At 39.2% G+C, this 23,505-nt stretch overlaps 1 protein-coding gene across 2 annotated transcripts in view; it reads left to right on the top strand.

Moving 5' to 3' along the window:
- The first annotated feature begins 396 nt into the window (after positions 1–396).
- The window catches only part of mllt6 (MLLT6, PHD finger containing), a 28,200-nt gene continuing 5,091 nt past the window's right edge, over positions 397–23,505 (top strand). For both annotated transcript variants that reach the window (XM_023333849.1, XM_014470254.2), the window contains exons 1-17: positions 397–737; positions 3,545–3,624; positions 3,719–3,773; positions 3,897–4,006; positions 10,987–11,090; positions 14,105–14,198; positions 14,339–14,446; positions 15,021–15,110; positions 15,505–15,652; positions 15,731–16,519; positions 16,984–17,183; positions 18,313–18,430; positions 18,579–18,645; positions 19,317–19,465; positions 20,915–21,112; positions 21,345–21,421; positions 22,063–22,424. In XM_023333849.1, the coding sequence (XP_023189617.1) occupies positions 629–737; positions 3,545–3,624; positions 3,719–3,773; positions 3,897–4,006; positions 10,987–11,090; positions 14,105–14,198; positions 14,339–14,446; positions 15,021–15,110; positions 15,505–15,652; positions 15,731–16,519; positions 16,984–17,183; positions 18,313–18,430; positions 18,579–18,645; positions 19,317–19,465; positions 20,915–21,112; positions 21,345–21,421; positions 22,063–22,424 (2,858 nt within the window). In that variant the 5' untranslated portion in view covers positions 397–628. The remainder of the gene's footprint in view (positions 738–3,544; positions 3,625–3,718; positions 3,774–3,896; positions 4,007–10,986; positions 11,091–14,104; positions 14,199–14,338; positions 14,447–15,020; positions 15,111–15,504; positions 15,653–15,730; positions 16,520–16,983; positions 17,184–18,312; positions 18,431–18,578; positions 18,646–19,316; positions 19,466–20,914; positions 21,113–21,344; positions 21,422–22,062; positions 22,425–23,505) is intronic.

Here is a 23,505-nt window from a genome sequence, read left to right on the forward strand (position 1 = left end):
CAGCATTGTTTTAATATATACCATGGTTTAAAGATTTACCTAAAATAATTATATAGTTACTTTCCACGTTATTACATTCTGGCCCATTGGGGAGAAAATAAGGGTTAAAGCCCGAATGGTGAAATACCGGAGAAATATCTTGAAATTGCATTCTTACAAAGTCCAGCAGATGGCGCTGTTGTTTCTTCACAGTCTATTAAAAAAAGAGCAGTCCACGGTTTTTGCTGCTTAAATTATTTTAACAGAGAAATTGAGCGATGGGTGAAATGTATGATTTTTATCTAGTTGAAAGACACATACAGCTATGAGCTTAAAATGTTACAATAGAAAATTGATTCAGATCCCAAGTTGATGCCTTTGCAGGACAAATTGTGAGCATGCGCACTGCATCTGTTCTAAGGACGGGAGGAGGACATCACGGTGAAAACGTAGAAACTGCGAAGCAGCGCAATTTTTTACACGCCGAGATTTGGTTTCACCGCTGCGGCAAAATCACCCCCGTGCGCCCGACGCGGCAGATGACTATGCAGGGTACAGCGTTAAAGTGCCGGATGTCTACCTGACAGGCCTGGCCGAGGTCTGGACCGTTACTCGGGAGGAGAAATTTATTTCTTCTTATGGGAGAAGCATGCGGGAAATGGTCGGAGGCTGCTGCGTGTGTTCCGACGAGCGAGGCTGGGCTGAGAACCCGCTGGTGTACTGTGATGGACACGGCTGCAGCGTCGCCGTTCACCAAGGTAACATTTAGCCACCGTTAGCTCATAATTAGCGGGCAGCTGTGGTCGCTGAGCCCGGCGGCTGGAAGCAGCCAGCGGTGCTCAGAGGACGGCAGGTCTCTGAGGTAAGGCTCGCTCTGTCTACGTGCGTGTTGCGAGCGTGTGGGAGGGGTAGACAGGGTAGCAGGCAGGCGTGCTGTTTGTTGTGAAGGCTCAGGGCCAGGCAGGCTTGCTGACATCAAGGAAGGATGGTGCCTCCATGACCGGTCCGTGTGCGGCTGTCTGGCCCGTTCGGGTCCATGACACGCAACCAGTTTTCACCGCGAGCCAGCCCCGGTGAGGCCCGCCGGCTTGGACACTTGCTTTGTTTTATTTACTTCATATAATTGGGTGCAGCTAACTCCCAGGATCACATATCCATGTAATAAATCGTCAGACTTGATTCTACGATGTTTATTATTTACAGAGCCTGGCAAAAAAGTATCCACTTCTTTAACTTTTATTTTATTCTTCACATTGCCAACACAAACTTGGGACAGACCAACACAACGTAGTGCAGGTGGTGGTATTTTTTTTTTTTTTTTTTTTTTGCTGTCAAGTGTAACTAGCTGTTGTTTGAAGGCCTCAGTTGGTGAACATCACTGAGACCAAAGAACATAGCAGACAAGTTAAAACTACAAATGTCGAGTTTTTTGAACACATTGTGCAATGTCTAAAAATGTACCAGTTTCATGAGGATTTACATAAACTATCAGACTCATCTGGTTGCAAGAAGATGATAATCAGAGGAGGAGCCAAGAGGCCCGTGGTAACTCTGGAGGAGCTTTAGATATCCACAGCTCAGATAGGACAATTTGATGGCAGGACAGCAATGGAGGAAAACATGCAGGAACAGAGCTGAGACTTGGTCAGGTTTGGACTGCGTGTCTGTGAACATCCATTTTCAAGTCTTGCCACAGATTAGGCTCTAATATATCAATATGCTTTCGTTTAGCTGCTCTAATTACTATATTTCTGTTAGGTGTAATAATCCTGCTGGAAGGTGGGGTTGTAATAGGATTCCCACAAAATGTTGTTTCAGTCAGATTTGAATACAAATGTTACTTAAATGTGAAACACCATATTTTCCAGATACTGTGAAGCTAATACCACTTGTCTCCACTTTTTCCAGATTTTATGTTCGTATGGAAAATAAAAATACATATAATCCAAAATTATGGACTTCTTTGTGTTCTATCACACAAATTACAATAATAACACTGAAGATTATGGCTGCCAAAAGTTTTGCAAGGCACTATAAGATAAATGGAGTTTTGTCTCTGAAGTGACCAAGAAGTGCTTAGGTTTTATGATGGCTGAGTTAAAGGCTGAAATAGCTTTAAAGTTTATGGCTGAGATGAAAGCGCCCTATAAATATGAATGAGATGTTTATGAGGATTATTAAAACCAAACTGCATCCTGTAGGAAGAAGAAACATGTCTTCTGCTGTGGATAAACTCAGTAAGACTAATACAGAAAAGTTATGAAGTAGAAGAATAGAAATTGTTTTAAATACAATAAGAAATTTCTTTTTAAATTATGTGGAAGTTGCTTCTTTTTTTTTTTTACATTCTTGCATCTTGTAATTTACCAAGATTCATAAATTCACTTCTCGATGTGCCTTAACAACATTCTGTAAAATCAATTAGCCTTTTTCAGTACATAAATTTTTTTACACAGCCTAATAGAATAGAATAGAATAGAATTACTTTATTCATCCCAGCAGGGAAATTATTTCGCAGTTACAGCAGCATAGAGACAAGACACACAACAACCACCACTGAGTAGCAATTGTAGGCAAAATAAAAAAAGGATTTTATAGTAATAAATGCTGACATTTTTACGTTTCATTTATTGGTCAAGCTGTTACAGATATTTTAAGTAAGTTTGAGGTTTTGTTTTTTCCACTGACTGTGGATCAGTGGAAAAAGTAATCTGGAAATGACTACAAAAAAAGCCATCAAAATCTGGTAAGATTTTTGGTTTAATTTTAAGCTAATGGATAATTTATTATTTCCTTTTAAAAATCAAGTAGAAATATATCTTTGTGAGCTCTAAAAAAGCTGCACAGAATCCTGAGTCACAATCAACATTGCAGTGGGAGTTTATGCACTATCATAATAACATTTATTATGTTGAAGACTATGAAGTTTGATTGCCAATCATTTATTTAGCCAGTTGAATAGATTTTCATTCACTTTTATTTTGACACCTGACAGTAATTTTTTTGATGGAGATGCTAAAACACTATTGTGCAGCCCAAGTGGTGGAGAACTTTTCTTTTTTTATTTGGACTTTGAATTCAGGTCAACTCTCACTAGGGATTAAGCAAGTTTTTGACATATTTTTTTTGTCATTTATAATTTATTTTTAAGAGAAGTAAGCAAGAAAAAAAATGGCTTAAAATCAGATTTTGTATGAAGGAATTTGAGATTTTATTTTTAGACCGCATCGCCCAGCCCCAAATCCAACTTCTCCACAGGACTTTTTTTTGTCATTTAGGTTAATATTTTTGTTACTTAAATGTGAAACACCATATTTTCAAGATACTGTGAAGCTAATACCGCTTGTCTCAAAATTCAGATTGAATAAGATTGTCCCCAAGTCTTTGAACAAATATTATCTTATATGGCAAATTAGATTAGATTATGATTAGGAAGCATTTTTTAAGCATTTCTTTTAGGGCATATTCTCCTCATTTTGAAAAAAATCTGTTTTTATTAGTCTGAAGAAGAAAAAAACAAACAGGGAAATAGTAGTCACTTGGTTTGTTTGTGTGTTTGTCCCAGCGTGCTACGGCATTGTCCAGGTTCCCACCGGCCCGTGGTTCTGTAGGAAGTGTGAGTCACAAGAACGAGCAGCACGAGTAGTGAGTATGCCAACATGTCTCACTCTTACCATTTCACCTGCAATGACTGATTTTCCACTCACGATGAGCTCTGCTGTCTCCTCTTTTGCCTCAGAGATGCGATCTCTGTCCCCACAAGGATGGAGCCCTTAAAAGGACAGACAGTGGCGGTAAGTCTCTGTCCACCTTAATTCTCCTGATGTTTCTCTGAGATCTACATCAGTGCGCCTGAAACAGATTAAAGTCCTCCATAAAGAGCCTTGTCATCTTCCTCTAATCTCTCTGCTGCTCAGGCTGGGCCCACGTAGTGTGCGCGCTCTACATCCCTGAGGTGCAGTTTGCCAACGTTCTCACCATGGAGCCCATCATCCTGCAGTATGTCCCACATGAGAGATACCTTAAGGTACGAAACATGCACATCTAAGTGGAAAACCTGCATTAGTGCTGCATTAGAGAGCAGAGCTTTATCTGAAATCTGAATGTTAGGATATACTGGTTAATCCCTGAGATTACAGTCAGTGTGCTGTGCTATCTTTAATCTGCTATGCATATTTCACGTTTTGCAAGACGGGGTTTTCCTTCAAAAAATAATCAAATTAGATCTAAAAAAAGAAAGTGACCTACAAAAAACAATCAAAGGAGCACATTTTTTGTGCAGAAACTGGGAGTAAAATTTCTTAGAATAATACATGTTTGTTTTTGCAGGAGACTCGTATAAACTGAACAAATGTTAGAGAGATGGTTCCCAAAACCAAGTAATTCACTTTTTGCAATCAAATAAATCTTTATGCTTCTGCAGGATGAGTTGAATGGAGAACTAAGTTCCTTTTTACTTTGTTGTTTAGAGATGCACAGATCAGAGATTTTATAACTATGATTGTCTAAAAATGGCTGAATTGCAGAGCTGTCTCTTTTTGCATCACTTCAGATTATTGAACACAATTCTCTGTGCATATAAACCAGAATAAAATTAATTACAGCATATCTGTTTTACTGCTTACTGACCAATTTTAACTTATTAACTTTTTTTTTCATATTTTCCATTCACTGGCTTACTTATGAACACTTATTTACAAATCCCTAGATGTTGCAGCAGCTGCATATTTATGTCAAACCTGGTTTATGTTTTACCCTGGTTTTGTTTTTCTAATCTCTGGATGCCAGAGATTAGAAAATCTTACAGCTTGGTTTTATCATGACACGGTGGTGGTGAAGGTGCGTTGTAGTTGAAAAGAAGTAGCTTTGGCAAAGGAAAAGATCAATTGGGTCAAAGCAAAGAAGGTCTAGGTGTTGATCACAATATCTAAACCTTGGCACCAAAGAAGAACTAACATTTATTAAAAAAAAAAACAAGAACAAAAAATTAAAAGGCTGTCATTGACTGTAAGGAGAGTTTTGGTACCACTGCAGAGTCACAGGACCACAAGGTGACAAACCAGTCCTGAGAATCTTATGCCTCTTGCCAGCAGCATTAATGGTTCAGAGTTGGTGAGACTTAATAAAACAATCATGTAATGTGACTATAGGAATAAAAACAACAATATTGAACATTCAAACAATGTATCTGCTGGCCAGGCGTACCTCTGCATCCATTCAACACGTTTCTGCTCAGAATGAGAGTTTAGCTGAGGTAGAAAGTGAAAATATGTTGCTGCCCTTTCCAGAAGTCTAAACTGTGCTGTTTGGCTCCTGTTCTTGACTAACAAGAACAGCAGCATTTACTCTGTCCAATTGCACAAGTCCTCATTAATTTAATTCACTAATTACTGTTAAAATTCCAATACTTTCATCCAAGACCATTAAATGATTATACACAGTGTGTCTAAGATTAAAGCAAGAGATTTTTAAAATGTTATTTGGCCTGTTTTTTATGTTTTATGTGGATGGTGAGAGGGTGTACATAAAGGGTAACAGAGAAATCATAAGTGATTGATTTGTTGTGTAAAAGTAAGGCTGACGGATAAATGCATGCTGGAACTTCATTTGGTCTTGAGATGCACCGCTACAGCTATCTATACTGCAGAAGGCTCCACATAATTTCTTTTGCACAGTAATATGTGCATAAATAGTATTTTAAAAGACTTTACTGTCATCTGGAGAATCAACAGGAACTGGATTGGAAAAGAATCACATTAATTTTAATTTGGATAGTAACTCTATATCTCTAAGTATATATCTGTTGATTTTTACCAATAGTTTGTTTTGGATTTTTCAGTCATTGATAAAACCTGCAAATAAAAACTCTGTCATTTCAGAGCTTTTTTGGCCTCTAAACCCTTTGTCATTGGGATCAAGTTTTCAACCTGATCCATGGTTCTAACGCAAGTTACTCTTCTGATTCAGAACAGTCTTATTTTGGGAGATTTTGTCAAACAAAATGAAGGGATCACAGATCATAGTGTGTTTTGAATGTGTTAAATGTAGAATAATTCATTCAGATTTGAAATCTTGAAATGGAGTTGATATGATTTGGTTCAAATGCAAGGAAAGCACTGAAATGACAACGCTGAGGAATTAGAGGCTAATTTCAGCTTTATGTCATTTCATGATGTCTCCACTTCTATGTTACTTATTTAATTTCAATATACATGTCACAGTATTCAGGTCACAGATTCAAACTCAGATCAAATCTATTGAGTAAAACAGAAGCAGGAAGAAAGTGTGTCTTATGTAATCTGCCCCTTTCATATTCCAAGACAATGGAGTAAACAGTAAATATTTAACATATTCTGTGGCCCATAGAGTTGGAATGATTTTGTTTTCAAGCAAATTCTTTTCCTATTCTGCTTTGATTTTATGGACATATAAATGTTTTAATTTCATTGGATGCTGTTGCACAAAAGTTTGGTACCAATTTATTGTTAGATAACTAAAAGCTCTCACTACTATTTTTTATGTAAATGTAAGTGAGTTAATGAACAGACTGCTCTCTTGAATCTACATTATGTAGGATTTTTCTTTTTTTTTTTTTGAAAATCAAACAAGATTTGTTGGTCACATAAATGTTGCCCCACACATCTATTCAGTGACTCAAATGTTGAAAAACAAGTGAATAGTACAATACATGATGTGTACTGTACTATTCACTCTTAGTTTTATTCTGTATTGAATTTTTTTTCATACTTGTTTGCTTTGTTCCCACCTACACATCCTGTAAAAGCCCTAAGCTGAGTGTGTCGAGGTCACGGCGGCTGTTCTGGGAACTCTGGAAGATTTCCAGTAGAAGCAGATGTAGGCTGGAGTAGCGTGAAACAAAGACGCACATTTACCATAAAAAAAATCCTCTGTATTCATTAGATTTAACTTGGTGTCACTTGTTGCTTCTCCTGTGCCCCTTAAATGGCGTGTTTACATTCTTTAGTGGCTGGCTGGTTGTGTACAGTTCTGCTACACTTGAGTTAATATACTTTGGTTTAATTTCATTAACACAAACATTTTTAACAAATATAACACAATATAACTGCCTTAATTTAAAACCAAGATCCACCAGCCAGGCTTTTTTCCTGTCAGTTTTTTAATGTCAGTTTTCTTTGAAAGCTGACCTGCAGATTCATAGTTTGTGGATAGTATTTATTCCTCCTAAGACTATATAACACATAATACTGGAAAAAGGGGGATTTAGGTTGTTTTGTTTTTGATTCATGAAGCATGTGTCCCTATACTTGTGTGTGATTTTAATAGGATATAGTCATTTATTTGTTCCTAAGTAGAAGTTCATTAGCAAACTGATAGAACACACTAAGTTACGCACACAGACATTAAAGACCAATAACTAAAAACTAAATACAAATTCAAAAATATAAAGAATTGCCTTGTGCTTGTTTTGTTTAAGTTGTGTTTTAATATTTAAGGTAAGTAGTTAAAATATTAGTAAAAATATTAACAGCTTATTAAACTCAAAAACTGGACTGAGGCTCATGTTTGTTGATGGACCAGAAATTATGTGAATTCTTCGTTTTGCTGGATTAATGCAAATCTAGTGTTTATTTCTTGATGGTGAAAAATTAACTGACTCTAATCTCTTTAGATTAATTTGACTTCTGCTGCTTAGCTGAAATTCCTGCTTTGATTGCTAATCTGCCGTCAGTTGTATAAAACACACGCTGCGGCTATTAGCTTGCCAACGGTAGTTTTAAAACAATACCTCAATAGAAATACTACCTTAGTTTCCAAATCATAATTGGGATTTTTCGTTTATCAGCCACATTTCCAAACAGTGTAGCAATCTTTCTTTAGCCAGACGACCAGCAGTGTGTAGCAACAGGTGGGGAGGGGCCAGCATTTCAGTACTCTATGCTAAACACAGCAGTAGAAATTAGTTGCTGAAACTTCAGCATCTCTTTAATAGCATGACAGTAAATTGTAGCGGTTTTGACACCATTACTAAAAAAAAAAACCATACATATACATAGAAAATTTTTACTTTTCAATCCTTGATATACATTGATGCTGGCAGTAACTATCAGTAAAAGGTTTAAGGAGTGGACCTTTAGGAGGACCGAATACATTTTTTTAAGATTATTTTACCAGATTGCCTGAAAGTCTGAATCCTTGGAAGGCAAGTAGGTGAATCAAGACTTTTGGGCGGCAGTTCATCTACAACATGTGTTGTATCAGATAAGCTCTCCTAAAAGGAAATCTTAGGCTCATTTTGGAAATCCAGTGCCTTTGATGTGTGTGTGCATATGCCTACATATAAATACACATGTGTGAGTGTTTGAGAGCCTGGTTTCATATTACTGTTAGCTACAGTAAATTGTATGCAGCTTTGCCCCGTCAGAGCCATTCATCCAGATTTTTTGCAGCCTGCATTCCTAGACAGCCTTACAATGGACAGCGAAAACTTGAGAAGCCACTCTTCCTTTTACATGCTCGGTGCGGCTGTGTCTCCGGCTTTTCACTGCACGAGCGTCATCCTCTGAGAGCGAAACAGAGAGCTCTGTGGGATGTGGGGAATGGAGGGAAAAGGGAGAGAAAGAGCAAACGGAGACGGCTGGAGTGAAAAAGGTGAAGAGCCTGCTGTTCCTTTGTCTCGCACCTGTTGCTAGGCCTCTCCTGCCCCCTGCCAGCCTGCCCTGCTTGCTAAAGGAACGCTGACGGACAAATGCAAAGCTTGCTCATTTCATCTCGTGTAGGCCCACATGTACAGTTGAAACCAGATACTTGCATATAATGTTTGGAAAGATGCATAACCTTTCTTTATCCTCCCTCTGTGGCATAACATCAGACTAAACATTCCCCATTTTTGGTCACTTGGGATTACTGAAATAATTTTAGGGTTTATGAAGGAGAAGTTAAATTTATCTCAGAGGTTTACATAAACGAAGAGTTCAGTGATATTCATTAAATTAGAGTATGCATTGAGAAGAGGCCCATTTGTCAGATTAAAAGTACAACGTATTGCACATATATTTCATTAAGCCCACATTTCTATTTTTAACATAGTTTTTTAATGATCTGATGTGATATTCTAATCTTAAATATGTTTTCATTAACTGGAAGTCACAACAGAAATTAAGTTTTTCAAACCTCCACTTGTGTGTAATTAATCTATTTAATGTGCTTAACTTAGTGATAAAGCTTAAAAACATCAATAGGCTTTTTAAAAATATTCCGATTTGTTGAATGAGCCTGCCTTTTACTTAATTCGAGAAAACCCAGATGATGATGTCATGACTTTGCAAACATCTTACTGGTTAATTTCGAATAATTGTCTTAAATTGAGGCACACCTGTGGATATATGTTAAGCCCACGCCTCAATACTCAAAACACAAATGAAGAAATTTATCATTTTTTACCTCTATAAGTTTTGTTTATCTATGAGTTAAATATCCTTATGTCTGAAGGTTCCACATTCTTCTTTTTAAATAATTATATCCAAGTAAAAACAGTTCGGGAATGTTCAGCACAATACTTCTCAGGGAAGAGACGGGTTGTGTCTCAGACAATCTTTCGTGAAATGTGCCAAATAATTATAAAAGCCAAATAATTATATTGCAACTAAGTAGATTGATTATATTGGCCATTTCTACATTAAGTTGAAAATGGGAAGCATTCTTCCATCAGTGAAGTACAGGGGTGGCACCATCATGGTGGGGGGGAGGAGGAGTGTTTTGGTGCGAGAGGAACTGGTTCACTTCATAGATGGCTACATGAAAAAAGAATATCATGTGAAAATATTGAAGCAAAATCTCAAATCATCAGCCAGGAAGCTGGAGCTTGGCCGCAAGTGGGTCTTTAAAATGAACAATGACTCTGATCATATTAGCAGATTAATTACAAACTGCTTTGACTGTCACCCTCAATATCATGATTTTTATTATGTAAAATTGACTTTTTTATTGATATCTCTATGTCATCCTGTAATGTTATAGGCGGTGCCTAAACGCTTGATCCCACAAAGCGCCACCTTTTGCACGAAGCTCTTCCTTGGTGCTGCAAGCTTCTGCCTCACAGAGTCCTCCTTCCCCCTTGACTCTTCCATTCAGCTCCTCCAGACTAGCATCAGCAGCAATTAGCAAACAACTGGTGGAACTGCAAATCTGCTGAGCCTATCATATGAACTACTTTGTAGTCCAGCAGTCCTCAATATGGTTGTAAACGGCAAAATTAGAGGCCCATTTTCAAGATGTCAAATTTTGTAGTAAAATGTTTTGTTATATATTTATAGCATTTTTATTAAAACCGAAGCTAACTTGATAGTGCTACAAAAATGGCACTATGTGCCTGGGAAATACATAATGCTGCCCCTTTAAGGACAACATAGTCAATGTTTTAGAGTGATCATAACACAACCCTGATATCAGTCCCATAAAAAATTTCGTGGGCAGAGATGAAAAGACTCAGTTACACCTGTTCTTTTGAAGTTCCTTTACATTACCAAGAGAGGCTTGTCAAAAGGTATCCAAAGTATCTAAACCAATCCATAAAGTTTAAAAATCAATACTACCAAAATACTAGGGATCCAAATGCAAACATTTTCATTTAAAGAACGTTGAGCTTTAGCAAAAATAAATTGTCTTGGTACTCTTCACTGACCAAAACAGGAAAAGTTCAGTCTAATGTTAGGCAGTGAAGGGAATTGTTCTCTTTATGCATTCATTGTGTGGATGTGAGCACCAAAAATATTTAAAGGTGATGACAGACGATCCAGTTTCCCTAAACATCTGGTGAACAGTTCTGCTGTTTCAAACCCTGAAGAAACTGTTTTGTTTTAAACCCTCATCTGCTAAACATCCTAATCATTTACATTAGAGCTTAAATCCTTTATTTGGTGTAACTCCCTTTTATGTGTTTGCTCTGGTCACATTGGTATAAACACTGCACATGCTGTGAATTGTGAATTATATTTCTATCTTTCTTTGGTGTCCTCTGCTGTCCAGACGTGTTACATCTGTGAGGACCACGGAAGGGAGAGCAAGGCGGCCTGTGGAGCCTGCATGACCTGCAACAGGCAGGGCTGCAGACAAGCTTTTCACGTTACCTGGTGAGTGATGAGCAGTGTCATCAAGTTTGTGTTTGACGTTCGGCATGTGGTGGGGTTCTATGAAAAGAAATTGCAAAAGGTGTAGACAAATGAGCTGATGTTTTAAAATACATCAGCGTAGTTGTCTGTACCGCATTCATCCTTTTGAATACTTTGTGTACTTTTTCTTGTAGCTTAGTTGCTTACAGTGTGTTCAATTAATGTTAACTGGGGACTTAATTGAACAGCATTAAATTTATTACTAAAGTACAAAATTTAACATTATTTCCCATTTCAGAAAAGGCTCTGGCTATCTGCTGTACCCCTGTATTTGATTTGAACTGTTATTTCTCCTTAGCTTTAAATTCAGTGATGAAACCTAGAAATGCAACAATCGGGCGAACTTGTATCCATTTTGATCAGCAAAGCTCTGACAGACCTCTGATCTGCAGATGACGATTTCAGCTGATGACAAGTTTTCTTGACGAATAAATAGCATTGATTTAATGTTGTTGTTTTTTTTGTGTGTGTATAGATTGAAGATCTGTCTTGAAATAGTTATATTAATTTTTAAAAAATCAAAAAGGGATGAGGTTGGAGAGATTTCTGTTTGCATCTTGTATTTTTGGAAATCTACAATTACTACAAGCGTCTCAAGAAGTTTGCTGGTGACTTACAATTGTCTAGTTTTCCTATTCATCTGCTCTGACAAAACCAAACAAAACTTTTTCCAGTTAAGCACACCACTTTAGTGGTACCAAATTACAGTGAACCCTCATTTTTCGCGGGGGTTACGTTCCAAAAAGAACCCTTGATAGGCAAAATCCGTGAAGTAGTAACCTTTATTTTTTTTTGCAATTATTATACAATGAAATACTCCATAATACATTGAAACCAAAGAACAAAACCTTTTTACAGGCCCAAGCATTTGTTTAACAAATAAAAGTACTGTATAAACGTTGTTTTTTTGTTTTTTTTTACAAATAACTACTGTACTGTAAAATAATCATTTTAATCATCAATACTAACTGAAGGCTTCAAATTGCGGAGATCAGCACCGCCCCACCGTGACCCAAGTCATTGGATTAGAACGGGAGAAAATGAAAAATGATTATGAAAAAAGTACAGTAGGACAAATAGTGACTCACGTGTATTTCACTGCTCTTCTGACTGAGCCGCTGCATCCTGACTCCGCTTTGTAGCGTTTTTTTCTTCTAAAGTCCGCGGTGCAGGTGTGTTTTTTCGAGAGAACATAGTTATCGGTAGTTGTTGTCGCTCTTTTTTCTTCTGGCAAAAATATTCTTGAAATTGGCAAGCTGTTTTACGTACGTGTACATATTGAACCGCAACGTTATTGACACACAGGTAGAAAAGAAGCGGAGAGACTGTTTAGCCCATCAGAATGCAGAACACAATGCACGATGCAAATCCATGAAGCAGCGAGACAGTGAAAGGTGAACCGTGATATAGGGAGGGTTCACTGTACATTGATGGTAACACTACTTGGTAAGGAAGTTGTTACTAAGTGAAGAAAATTCAATGTTTGCTATTGTTTGTGTAAATTAAGTATTTTATCTATAAAGCACCTTTCACAGACAAAGTGTTGTACAGCATACCATAATTAATGGACGATAATCCACTACTTTTTTCACATGCTTTGAACACTGCGATGCATCTAATATACAACTTTTTATGAACGGGTTTCAAAAGACTGGTCTGCTGCATGAGGAAGAGGACAACACAACTTCAAGACGACTGCAGTGTTATTGAGATTGACGACGAGAGAGAGACTAAGGAAGTGTATGTGAGGCCAGGGATGCCTGCAGGATATTATTTAAATCATCACCGCACCTGACCCACATGAACACAACCACATCCCCAACACACACTAAATGTGTGGCAGACAAAAATGGAGCACCTGACCCACACGCACGTAATGTACATGGCACACTGAAACGGCAACGTCGAACTGCACACCTGGTAGTCAGTTCCTGACCCATACTAATATGCCACACGAAGCTCATGGCATACAAGGAAAAAGCATCTGACCCGCATGAGGCTCAACGCACGCAATGTGACGCAGGCACACACAAATGCGTATATGCCCACGTGATCTGTTTATGAATTACACAAAATAATAAAAAAGGAAGACAAAATCTTTTCTATTAGGAGTGAACTCTCCACCTGCAAGGAGACTGTACTGTAGATCCTTACTATAAAATTTCCAAAAGATTGTCAGCATGCCCAGTACATAGTACAGTATATAGCAGTTTCAGTCTTCCTGTTACCTGCTTACCTTTCACTCCGTTTATAAGTAGCAGGCTGAATTAACAGTCTTCTGTAGAAAATGGTCTTCTTTGAAATAGCTCCTCACACCTTTTTGTTTCTCTGACTTTATTTTAGGCATATCTCTGATACCTTTAATATACAACTTATAGTCCAGATCTTGTTGCATGGACTCTGCAAATCCTTCTCTAGCCACATAGTGCAGCCAGATCTCAGTACGCAGCATGAAGCGAAGAGAAACTTTATCTAAATTTCTATCTTTTTTTTTTTTTTTACCCCTCCAGGGGCTCTTTTTGTGGGCTCTAGAGTCTCTTTTTATGAAGTAGGCTGACAGGAAAGGGGGAAGGAGAGGGGGAAGACATGCGGTAAACGCCGCCGGGTCTGGGAGTCAAACCCACGACAGCCGCGTCGAGGACTTGAGGCCTCCAAATGTGGGTCGCGCTAACCCCTACGCCACCACCATCTAAATTTCTATCTTGAAGATCATCGAACATGCAAATTTAACTCAAATACCAGCATTAACATTACATGTTATTGAAATGAATGATGGTCAAGTGCATTTATCTTGTCGTGTTTTGAATGCAACTGAATGCTCTTAATATAAAGACCAAATGTTGACTAGGTTGTGAAGAAATCCAGAATAAACTTGAACTCATTCGGACATGACTGATCTCTCAGGTTCAACTGTGTTGTCTGGTTTGTGTAGAAGCTTGTCTCTGACCTATGACCCTGTGCTATACTTTGCTCAGTGCTCAGATGGCTGGTCTGCTGTGTGAGGAAGAAGGCCCAGAAGCTGACAACGTTAAATACTGTGGTTACTGCAAGCATCACTACAACAAAATGGTACAAAGAAAATCATCGTTTCTGTATTTAGCCTACTTTTCGGAGAGATTTGTGTTGTTTTTTGTCATTGTGATTTTTTTAAAATATATACAATGAAGGAAAAGCTGATTTTTCTTTTTGTTTGTTTTGTTTTTTTACAGCAGAAGAAGTTGCGCTCAAGCGAAAATGCTAGTAGCTCCTTCAGTCATCCCAGGGGGCGTTCCAGTTCTCCATCACAGGAAAAACATCACCACCATAAACAGAGGAAGGTAAACAACTCTTTGGTCTGATTTAGTTTGAGAAACTTGGTATTTACTAACCACTGACAATATCTCTCTCCTCAGTATAAAGTCAATTTGTTTTTTTCCTCTACTCTTTGTAAAGGACGGAGATGGATTGAAACAACTAAAGTGAAACTTTTGCTATAAGAATAGTGAGGCCAGTCAGTAATGAATGTCAATCAGTGAGATCAATAATTAAGTCTCTATATAGATTATTGAAAAAGACAAAAGGTAGAAATAAAAACAAAGCAGGAGAAGGAATGTGTTCCATCAGTTTATATATGTAGAGCCTGTTCAGTGGAGAGAAATGCTTCCCTTTTACAGAAATAAATCTAAAACATGAAGTCAACGTGCTAGAAAATATTTCCAAGATTAAAGAGATAGTTGAGTTTGGTATTGAAGAACTTTAAATGTGAGGAAATTCATTTTCAATTTAATCCTGAATTTACAGGGAGGTAAAATGAAAGAAATATATGTCTCTGCACCTTGAAGTTGACAGATGTTTGTTTTGTACACATGCTGACCATTCTACACTGTGTGTGTATGTTTGTGTGTGTTTTAGAGTCATAAAGACAAGATTCGTCAGAAAGAGCGGCACAAGAAGTCTTCAGACAGCCTGACCTCCTCCATAACAACAAGCAGTATAGAAAAGGTACAAACAACCAAACCACAGACCATCTTAAGACACGCTGGTCACATTAGTACCAAATATTAATGCAATTTAGCTGCAAGTTGACACATTTTCTTCCATCAGTATTAAGGTTTTTTGACATACTTTGGTAAGAATGCAGTACCATCACATTACTGTTATATAATGACGTAATGAAAGTTCTTTATGGATTTATATAGTTGCTTAAATGCATTAACTGATTTTTTTAAAAATGTGTGTTTACTCCTAAAGCAAAAACTACAGTTAAAATAGATTGATATATCACTCTGGAAGTACATTGAATTGAGCATGGTCTGAGGTGGAATATTATTAAAGATAGCTATCATTCATAAAACACGTTAAACATTCTTCTGTTGTTTTGGATGTGCATGGATAGATATCTTCAACACATCATAGCAGCAAAGATGGCGAAGGGAAGCCGAAGAAGCTGAGCTCCCACAGTCATGGTCACCGGAGTAAGAAGACGGGGAGCACCGGGAAAAGCTGCTCTTCCTCCTCCTGCTCCTCCAGCCCGTTCAACACCGGTACTGCCTGCAGCATTTCCATCGCAGTGAAAAGTTGTTTTGAGTGTTTGTGTCTGACTGTTTTTGTGTTTCCTGCAGGCGGATCCCTGTCAGCCACTCAGGATTTCCATCAGTTCTCATCTTCCTCTCGCTTGGAGCGCGAGCACGATCGTGGAGGCGACGACCACAACGGAGAGAAACGCAAAGAGCGCCACAGGAGGTCTGCAGTGCAGGATGAGGAGGAGGAAGAAGAGGAAGAGAAAGATGACAAAGATGAAGAAGAGGAAGAAGAAGAGGAGGAAGACTGTAAATACCAAAAGCCCCCCGCGTTGACCCCAGCTGATTGCCCCCTCGCAGGGTCTCAAAGCCACGAACGGACAGAGAGCAACTCGAGCCCCTTCGAGAACAAAGTCACCATCTCCACCTTTGGCTCCATCATGCGCATCACTTCCTCTTCAGGGTTGGGCAGCACCTGCAAAATCCGCAAAATTTCCTCCTCGAGCGACTACAAGCCCTCCAAATCCCTCACAAAGCCGTCTCAGGTCAGCGCACCTCCCGTCCTGGAGGACGCCAGCATGAAGGACAAGATCGCGCCCCCGCCGCTGCCCCGAGAACGGAGGCACCATAGCAACAAGAAGAGCCGCCACGGCCCGGGGCGCCCACGTGGGAGCAAGAACCGAGAGCGGAGGGATGAGGACCATCACCACCACCATGGAGACGCACCAGCGCCGCCCCCCCCAGCCTTGAGTTCCTCTCTCTACCAGAGTCCATCATCATCGTCCCACCCTGCTTTCCCTTCCACGCTGCCTCCGACCTCCTCTACAACCTCTTCTTCCTCCTCTGCTAGGAGTTTTTCTGCAGGTCGCAGCAACTCTTTGCTTGGCTCCGGTGAGTCTGAGAGGGTGGGCGTGTGTGGTAGCCCTCTAACATCCTGTGTGTGTGTGTGCATTGCTATTTGTTTGAACTTTGCTGTATTCATTTTTAAGCTCGACTCTAAATTATTGAAGTATTTTCATTACACCCATCAACTTATCTGAGAATCATGACCTCAGAGGTACAGAGGAAGTGAAAAGCCATCCAGGATCGACAGATTTAGCAGAATGACACTGCTTTTATATTTTGTAAATCTGCTTCATAGTACTGTTGAATCTGTGTGAGGCAGAGATATTGTCCTAGATATGGTTTGCTGTGTGAGCTGCACATTTCCTGGCCTACTTTCCGACTCAGCCTCTTGGGTGCCTTACGTGTTTTTGAGCTTCACAACTTGCCACAAGAGAAGAAAAAACCCTTAGGGTTTTTTTTTTTTCTCTCCTAGGTTTTTGAGTTTGATTCCTTTTTCCGTCCTCACTCAGGTATCTACTCCAGTCTCAAGGATCCTCTCACGCTTGGTGGCGGAGTCTGCAGCACGCCTCTCTCCCTCAGTGGAGGAGTGTGCAGCACCTCCTTGTCCCTAGGAGGAGCAATGTGTAGCACTCCTCTCTCCTCAGGACTGCTTTCATCTCACGGCTCCTCACTCTCTCTTCCTTCTGTCAGCGCTGTTTCAAACACGCAGGTATGTCAGAGAAAATTCACTCAGACACCGTCAGGAAACTCAAGTCATCGTCATTTCTAAACAGTAAAGAGAAACTTCAGTTGATCAAAGTGCTGCACAAGCTTGAAAGAAAACAGATTCCAGCTTCCTGCTGGCATACGCTGATGTGCCCCCAAGTTGCCTACAGATCAGTAAATAATTGTGTGCATGTGGATACAGGGTAAAACACTGAGTGATCAGTATGGCTAGAAAATATGTAAATAAATTCAACATTTCATTTAATCTCGGTATACATGCAGCTGTTCTGTGAAGACCTCAAAGGTCTGTTAGAATGCTTCACACAAAGCACATATGATTTCAATTCATGGCTGATTAACAGGCTTTTGCTGAATTGCAATCGTCTGAACGAGGTGTTGAAGCAGGGAAACATCTAAAGCATGCAGGTCAGGGTGCCTTGAGGACCGGGGTTGGGAAATGCAGCGCTAGAGAACATTAGCGAACAAACAACATCATAAAAACTGAGAATTAAGGATGCCTGGCGTAGCAGATGCTCAGTAATCCATCACTGGTTTCACAAGCAGAGCTCAGCTCTGCCCAGTTGTTATTGGGATTTTCTACATTGTTTAGAAATAAGTAGAATTTCTCATTTTTTAAACTTTTATGTGTCATTTTGGAAATGTAAATCTAGTTTTAGCCAGATTAATTTTTCACAGATGTGCATTTCTTTTTTTTCATTATTTTTATGGATTTTTTTAATAGTACAAAATAAGCAAGTGACATGAGAGTTACATTAAACAACCTAAAATAAACAAATTTAAATAATAATAATAGACAGCAAACAAATGACACCCATTACAGAAAAACAAAACAAAAATAAACAAAAAACTCAACACTGATCATTTTCTTAATTAATTTCATTCATAATGCTCACAAACTCAGTCATTGTTTCTTCAAAATTTACTCCCTTTCCTCTGACAGTACAAGCGAGACATTCCAGTACAATAAAAGGTGCCATCTACTTCACTCACATATGATTTGAGGGTACATCCATTTTCCTCCAGTACAAAGATATGAACCACCTGGCCTCAATGTGGGTTTTTAGTACCAACGGAGGCTTTCTGTCTGTCTGACATTGATCTTTGTCTCTCAGGTCCATTCCAGCTCCAGCGCCTCCTACAGTCTGAACTCCTCTCAGCCTTTCGCCAGCTGTCTCTCCACAGCCTCAACACTGCCGCCACTACTGAGCCAAGGCCAGACCTCATTGCCAGGTGACAACAAGTGTATTTAATTTTCTCCTGCAAAAATACTCTTATATGTCACTGGTAATGACTCTGCATCTAATTATTAAAATTTAAACACAGTAAAGTTTTAGTCAACCTGTCGTTCTGTTAGTAATTTATCTGTTCTGGCTGTCAGAGTCCGACATTGATGACTGCCGCTTCCACTGTCAGGGAAACTCGCCGAGAGAGAGTCTTTCCTCACAGTACGTCTTTGCTCTTTTATCTGTGTTTATTTTAGCTTTTTAAATACATAAATATTCAAGGTCAGTACAAAGAAGCATAAAAGGCCTAAAAATGTGATAATAAAGTAAATAAATTAGTCATTAAGTAACTTTTTACAGGTCAAAATATAAATTTATTTGTAAATAAGAAAAATACATCTATAATAATAATAATTTATTGATTTCTAATTTACTACATACTTTAGAAAATAATGAAATGATCACTACTAGTAATACATTTTTAGCAATTTATTGTAGTTATTACATGTGCTGCATGACCATATGAAGTCATTTAAACTTTTATTGTTGGCATCTCATTGGTTACCCAAATTATAGAGTTTTTTTGTTTTTTTTTTAACCAGCGTATTTTATTAAATTAGCAGTTTATAATGTATTTATTGTTTATTGTATACTTTATTTCTGCTAAAAATTCTTTCCTTTTTTTTGTACTTAACCATTTAATATTTTACTTAGTGGTCGAATTGATTATACAATAAATATAAACAATATATATGTTTTTTTAACTGCGGTTTGCTCGTTGTCGCTCGTTGGAAAAGTAAGAGCTGGATCACTAACAAGGTGACAGGCTGGAGTTAAAATGAAAGATAACCCAAACCCAGAGTCTGACCAGTTTTGTCCTCGTCCCTCTGCAGGTCTCCCATGAGCTGTCTTCCTCTCCTGTTTGACCAGAGAGACGGACTGGGCTCTGGAGTCAGAGCCCGTCCTGAGAACGTTCCCCCCGCAAGCTCCCACATTGAGCTGCTGTTGGAGAAACATGGAAACGGAGAGATGGGGGTCAACAGTGAGTAGTTAGAAGACTGTAGTGGTTTCATTTTGTTCTGAGCCTTGATCGGTTAAATTTAAATAATTCTTAGTTTTTTTTTGTTTTTTTTGTTTTGTTTTGTTTATTGTGGTAACAAAGTGTGTAACGATCCTGCTGACTCACTCCTTTGAGTTTAGGATCCACTTTATGACCAACTGATTCAGAGCTAAAAACCATATGTGGCTTGCTAAGCCAGTTTCCCTTGAGTAATAGACCTCAAATGGGTGCAGGTCATTTAGCCTGTTTGCTATTTTGAAATTTTGCAATGTTGGTCTCTTTGTCTCTAGCTTCTTTTGTTGTAAAAAGTTGTCTGTCACAGCAGGCTTGCACATTTTAAACCAAGTATTCATCCTTGGGAATCAGAATCATCTCTCTCTTGAATATATGTGACCTCTGGACTTTTCCATACTGGTTTTACTTGCATATCATAGTTTTAAGAGACAAATATGGCACCTTATGGCATTGTAACCAAGGACTGTACCAGACTTGTGGTTCTCTCCCTGAAATCTTACCTGATCAAATGTTGTGAATTATCCTATAAGAAGATTACAAAGCCTTGACATAATCATCTGGGGTTATCCCACATTGTTTAATGACATTGTGATGTTGGTGTATGTGAACCTCTGACTTTGAAGACCATAATAAAAATTTCTCTTTTTTTATTTGAACATTTAAATAATTTTGCTTACTGACCTAAAATGGGAACAACCAAATTTATTGTCCAACTGTGTAAAAAATGTGTTTTTATATGTTAATATTTGATTTCAACTGTCAAACCTTGAAAACTCAATATCTGTGCAGTGGATAGTTCATAGTTCAACATTACACTTGTCTAATTATGCATGAGTTTCTGTAAATTAACCTTGATATTTTGTTGGTCCAGAAAGAAAAAACATGTTGTGACACCAACTAAAATGTGCCAGCTTCTTAATTTATTTTCTAAACACGTCTGACTCAGCACATAAAGCTTCACTCTTCAGTAAAGTTTGTTTTGCTTCTGGTGGCAACGTTTTTATGTGGATTTTTTTTTAGTAACGTGCACGGCTGTTTCTAAGCAGACGGTGCTGATCTGGTTGGATAAATACATACAGATGGGTATCTGCAGCTCCCAATATAATCTGTCATTGTAAAGTGAAGATTGAAAGGAAAAACCTAGACTTCTTTTATATACATATAAAAAGATCTGTATGGCCTAAAACAGTTTTGCAAGCCTTATGCATGAAGGCTGTGGAAAATTACCCACATGGCTCACCTGTTAAAAATGAACTTGTGGATGAGTTTCATCCACAACTGTGTACTATTCTGACCCCAGAGAAACACTGGCTAGCTATCACTTGTATAGTTTTGATCACCCTCGCTAACCTTTCTTCTCTCTGGAAATCACCCATCACTGAAAGTTTCTTGTGACATTCACGCTCTCTCTTTCAGTTGTGGAGATGTTGAAGTCGCTGCACTCGCTGCAGCAGGAGAACCAGCGCCTCCAGGACCAGATCCTCAGCTTGACAGCAAAGAGGGAGCGGCTGCAGCTGCTCAACACTGAGCTGGCGGTGCCTTTCCAGCCCCACATCCACACCATACCGGGCCTGCACTCATCCTCTCAGATCAGCTTTCTGTCATCTTCTCAAGGTTAGGTTCTTCATCTTTGACGCCCTCAGGATTCTGTCCCCTCGTCGTGCCATAGAGCTTTCTCACACTCACACTCCCGTTTAGCAGCACCAGAATGTTAATATGATTAGCTTGAAGAGAGATGGAGTAGTTCTAACATAGTTGTTTGCTGTGGCTTTACTGAACATAGTAGATTGTGGTAAACTTAGAAATTGTAGTTTTTACCCTGTGAATATTCCTCTCATTTCCTTAGAACCCCTGAGCACCAATAAGAGTCCCCTCTCCAAAAGCTGCTTCCTGAATGACACCTCCTTTGTTACCTCATCTGAGGTGAGAAACTTCTCCTCCTTCTTCATAGGGCCGGGCAGCGCGGCTGAAAAACGAGTCATGATTTGGTATCAGTTGATATTGATTATTACTGATTTTTTTGTGTGTGTTTTAATTAGCTGAAATACTGCCAACCTGGTGATGTGACCTTTCCTGTTTTATCTACAGTTTCTTCTCCACTTGTTGTACTCATCTTCTCCCATCACTCCACACAGTACTTTTTATTGTTAAGCAGTTATGAGGCGTAGTGGGAAAACATGAAACTGCTGCTTTGCAACTTACTCAACAGTTTACTGACTAACAACTTGCTGATCATTTGTCAACAGTGAGTGAATGAGTTAGTTGTTGCCACCCACTTTGCACAGCTGGCCATGAGAGGCTGAGCGGCTAAAGTCTTTCCTCTGCCTACATCCCCCAGAATGCTGTGCAGTTCTGGATCAGAGTTCAGTCAAATTATTGCAAATTCTATTGGACGCATTACCTGTTGATATTGATCACCTTTCTATTGCGATATCACCAAACGCTGCGGCAGCGTTATCATTATCAAATCTCTTTAGGAGAATAATTTCTCCTGTCTGTTTATTTTGTGATAAAGGAAATATGCAATAAACAGCTAAAAGTCAGCTTTTGTGTTTTTGATCCAGGAGCTCCACTCTAATAGTCCGTCCCGCAGCAGTTCGTCGCTCTCCTTCCAGGGTACCCCCCCTCCTCAACAGAGTCCCGCCTCCTTCGGCCAGCCCCTGCTGAACGGTTTGAACCGAGGGCCCAGCGACGCTTTGGGGAGCATCAGTCAGTCCTCTGCTCTGCCAGTGGGTGGGCTCATTGCGTCCATCACAGGGAGCCCGCAGCTGAACATGAACGGTGTCCTGGGTGGTCTGAACGGCGTGATCCAGTCTCCGGTGCAGAGCGCTCAGCAGCCGTCGCTCCCCGCCCTGCGTCCCCAGCCGCCTCCACTCAACCCCCAGGCGCTGGCCCAGGGGTTTCAACTTCCTAAGAACGTGAGCCCGTATGTAGCCGCTTTGCTTCCATTTGTTGTTGTTGTTAGAGACGCACTGATCCACAAGATGAGCTTTAATTCATTGTAGACCCCTTTGATAAATCAAGGGCAATGTTATGCAAAAGTATTCACACTCCTTGATTGTTGCGTATTTTGTTACGTTACGACCATAACCTTCGATGTACTTTATTGGGGTTTTGTGTGATGGAACATCAACTATTGTATAAATAGAAAGAAAAAGGAATAAATTGTTTTCAACATTTTTGTCACAAATAATAGTTTGAACCGTGGTCCTCAAAATACTAGCTTTTTGTTTATGGTAGCAGATGCTCATATCTGACACAAATGATATTGAGCAAAATGTTAAAGATGAGAGAGAGAGAAAAGAAAAAAATGGGCACATATCACATCTGATATTACCATTGCAAAATTTAATAGTAAAGTTGCCAGCAGAAGATTTTCTAATGGTGGATTAACACCTAAAGTGTTTTGAGCGTCAGGTGCATCTGGTTTACATTCAAAGTCTATGTGGAGGCACGTCTAGGGCCATTGCAGCAGCGTGCTTTGTGTGTCCGGTGTGGCAAGATTTGAACCATTTGAAGCCTTTGGAGGGTCTGAAGTGTCAAGAGCGTCCAATGGAAAACAACGGCTAGAGATGATGTGTATTACACGCCCTCGACTCGCCTCCACATAGACTTTGAATGTAAACCAGACCTGCGAAACACTAGATCTAGAACAAAATGCCAAGCGTCTGCATTCATAGTGCACACACGTCGAACTTGAAGCGTTGGGCGCGTTTTTGACGCACGTAACGCTTTTGGTGTGAACGCACCATTATATTGTGCAGTCGGGTAGACAATATTACGTGGCTACTTCCAATTCACAGAAATGCACTTTATGTAGCTGTATCATGTCGACTCTCAGTAAAATACATTGAGCTTTATGGGGTTTTAAATATTACAAAATGTGGAAAAGTTAACCTATTTGCAAGGCGTTGCACTCTTGAACTCCTTCATCTTTGTTTTGGTTTGAACAAAGACCAGTACTACACTTTATCCTTTAACCAGAGATGTTATTGCCTGCTTTGTGA

This window comes from Xiphophorus maculatus, chromosome 5 (assembly GCF_002775205.1).
Source record: "Xiphophorus maculatus strain JP 163 A chromosome 5, X_maculatus-5.0-male, whole genome shotgun sequence".
Classification (NCBI taxonomy): Eukaryota; Metazoa; Chordata; class Actinopteri; order Cyprinodontiformes; family Poeciliidae; genus Xiphophorus; species Xiphophorus maculatus.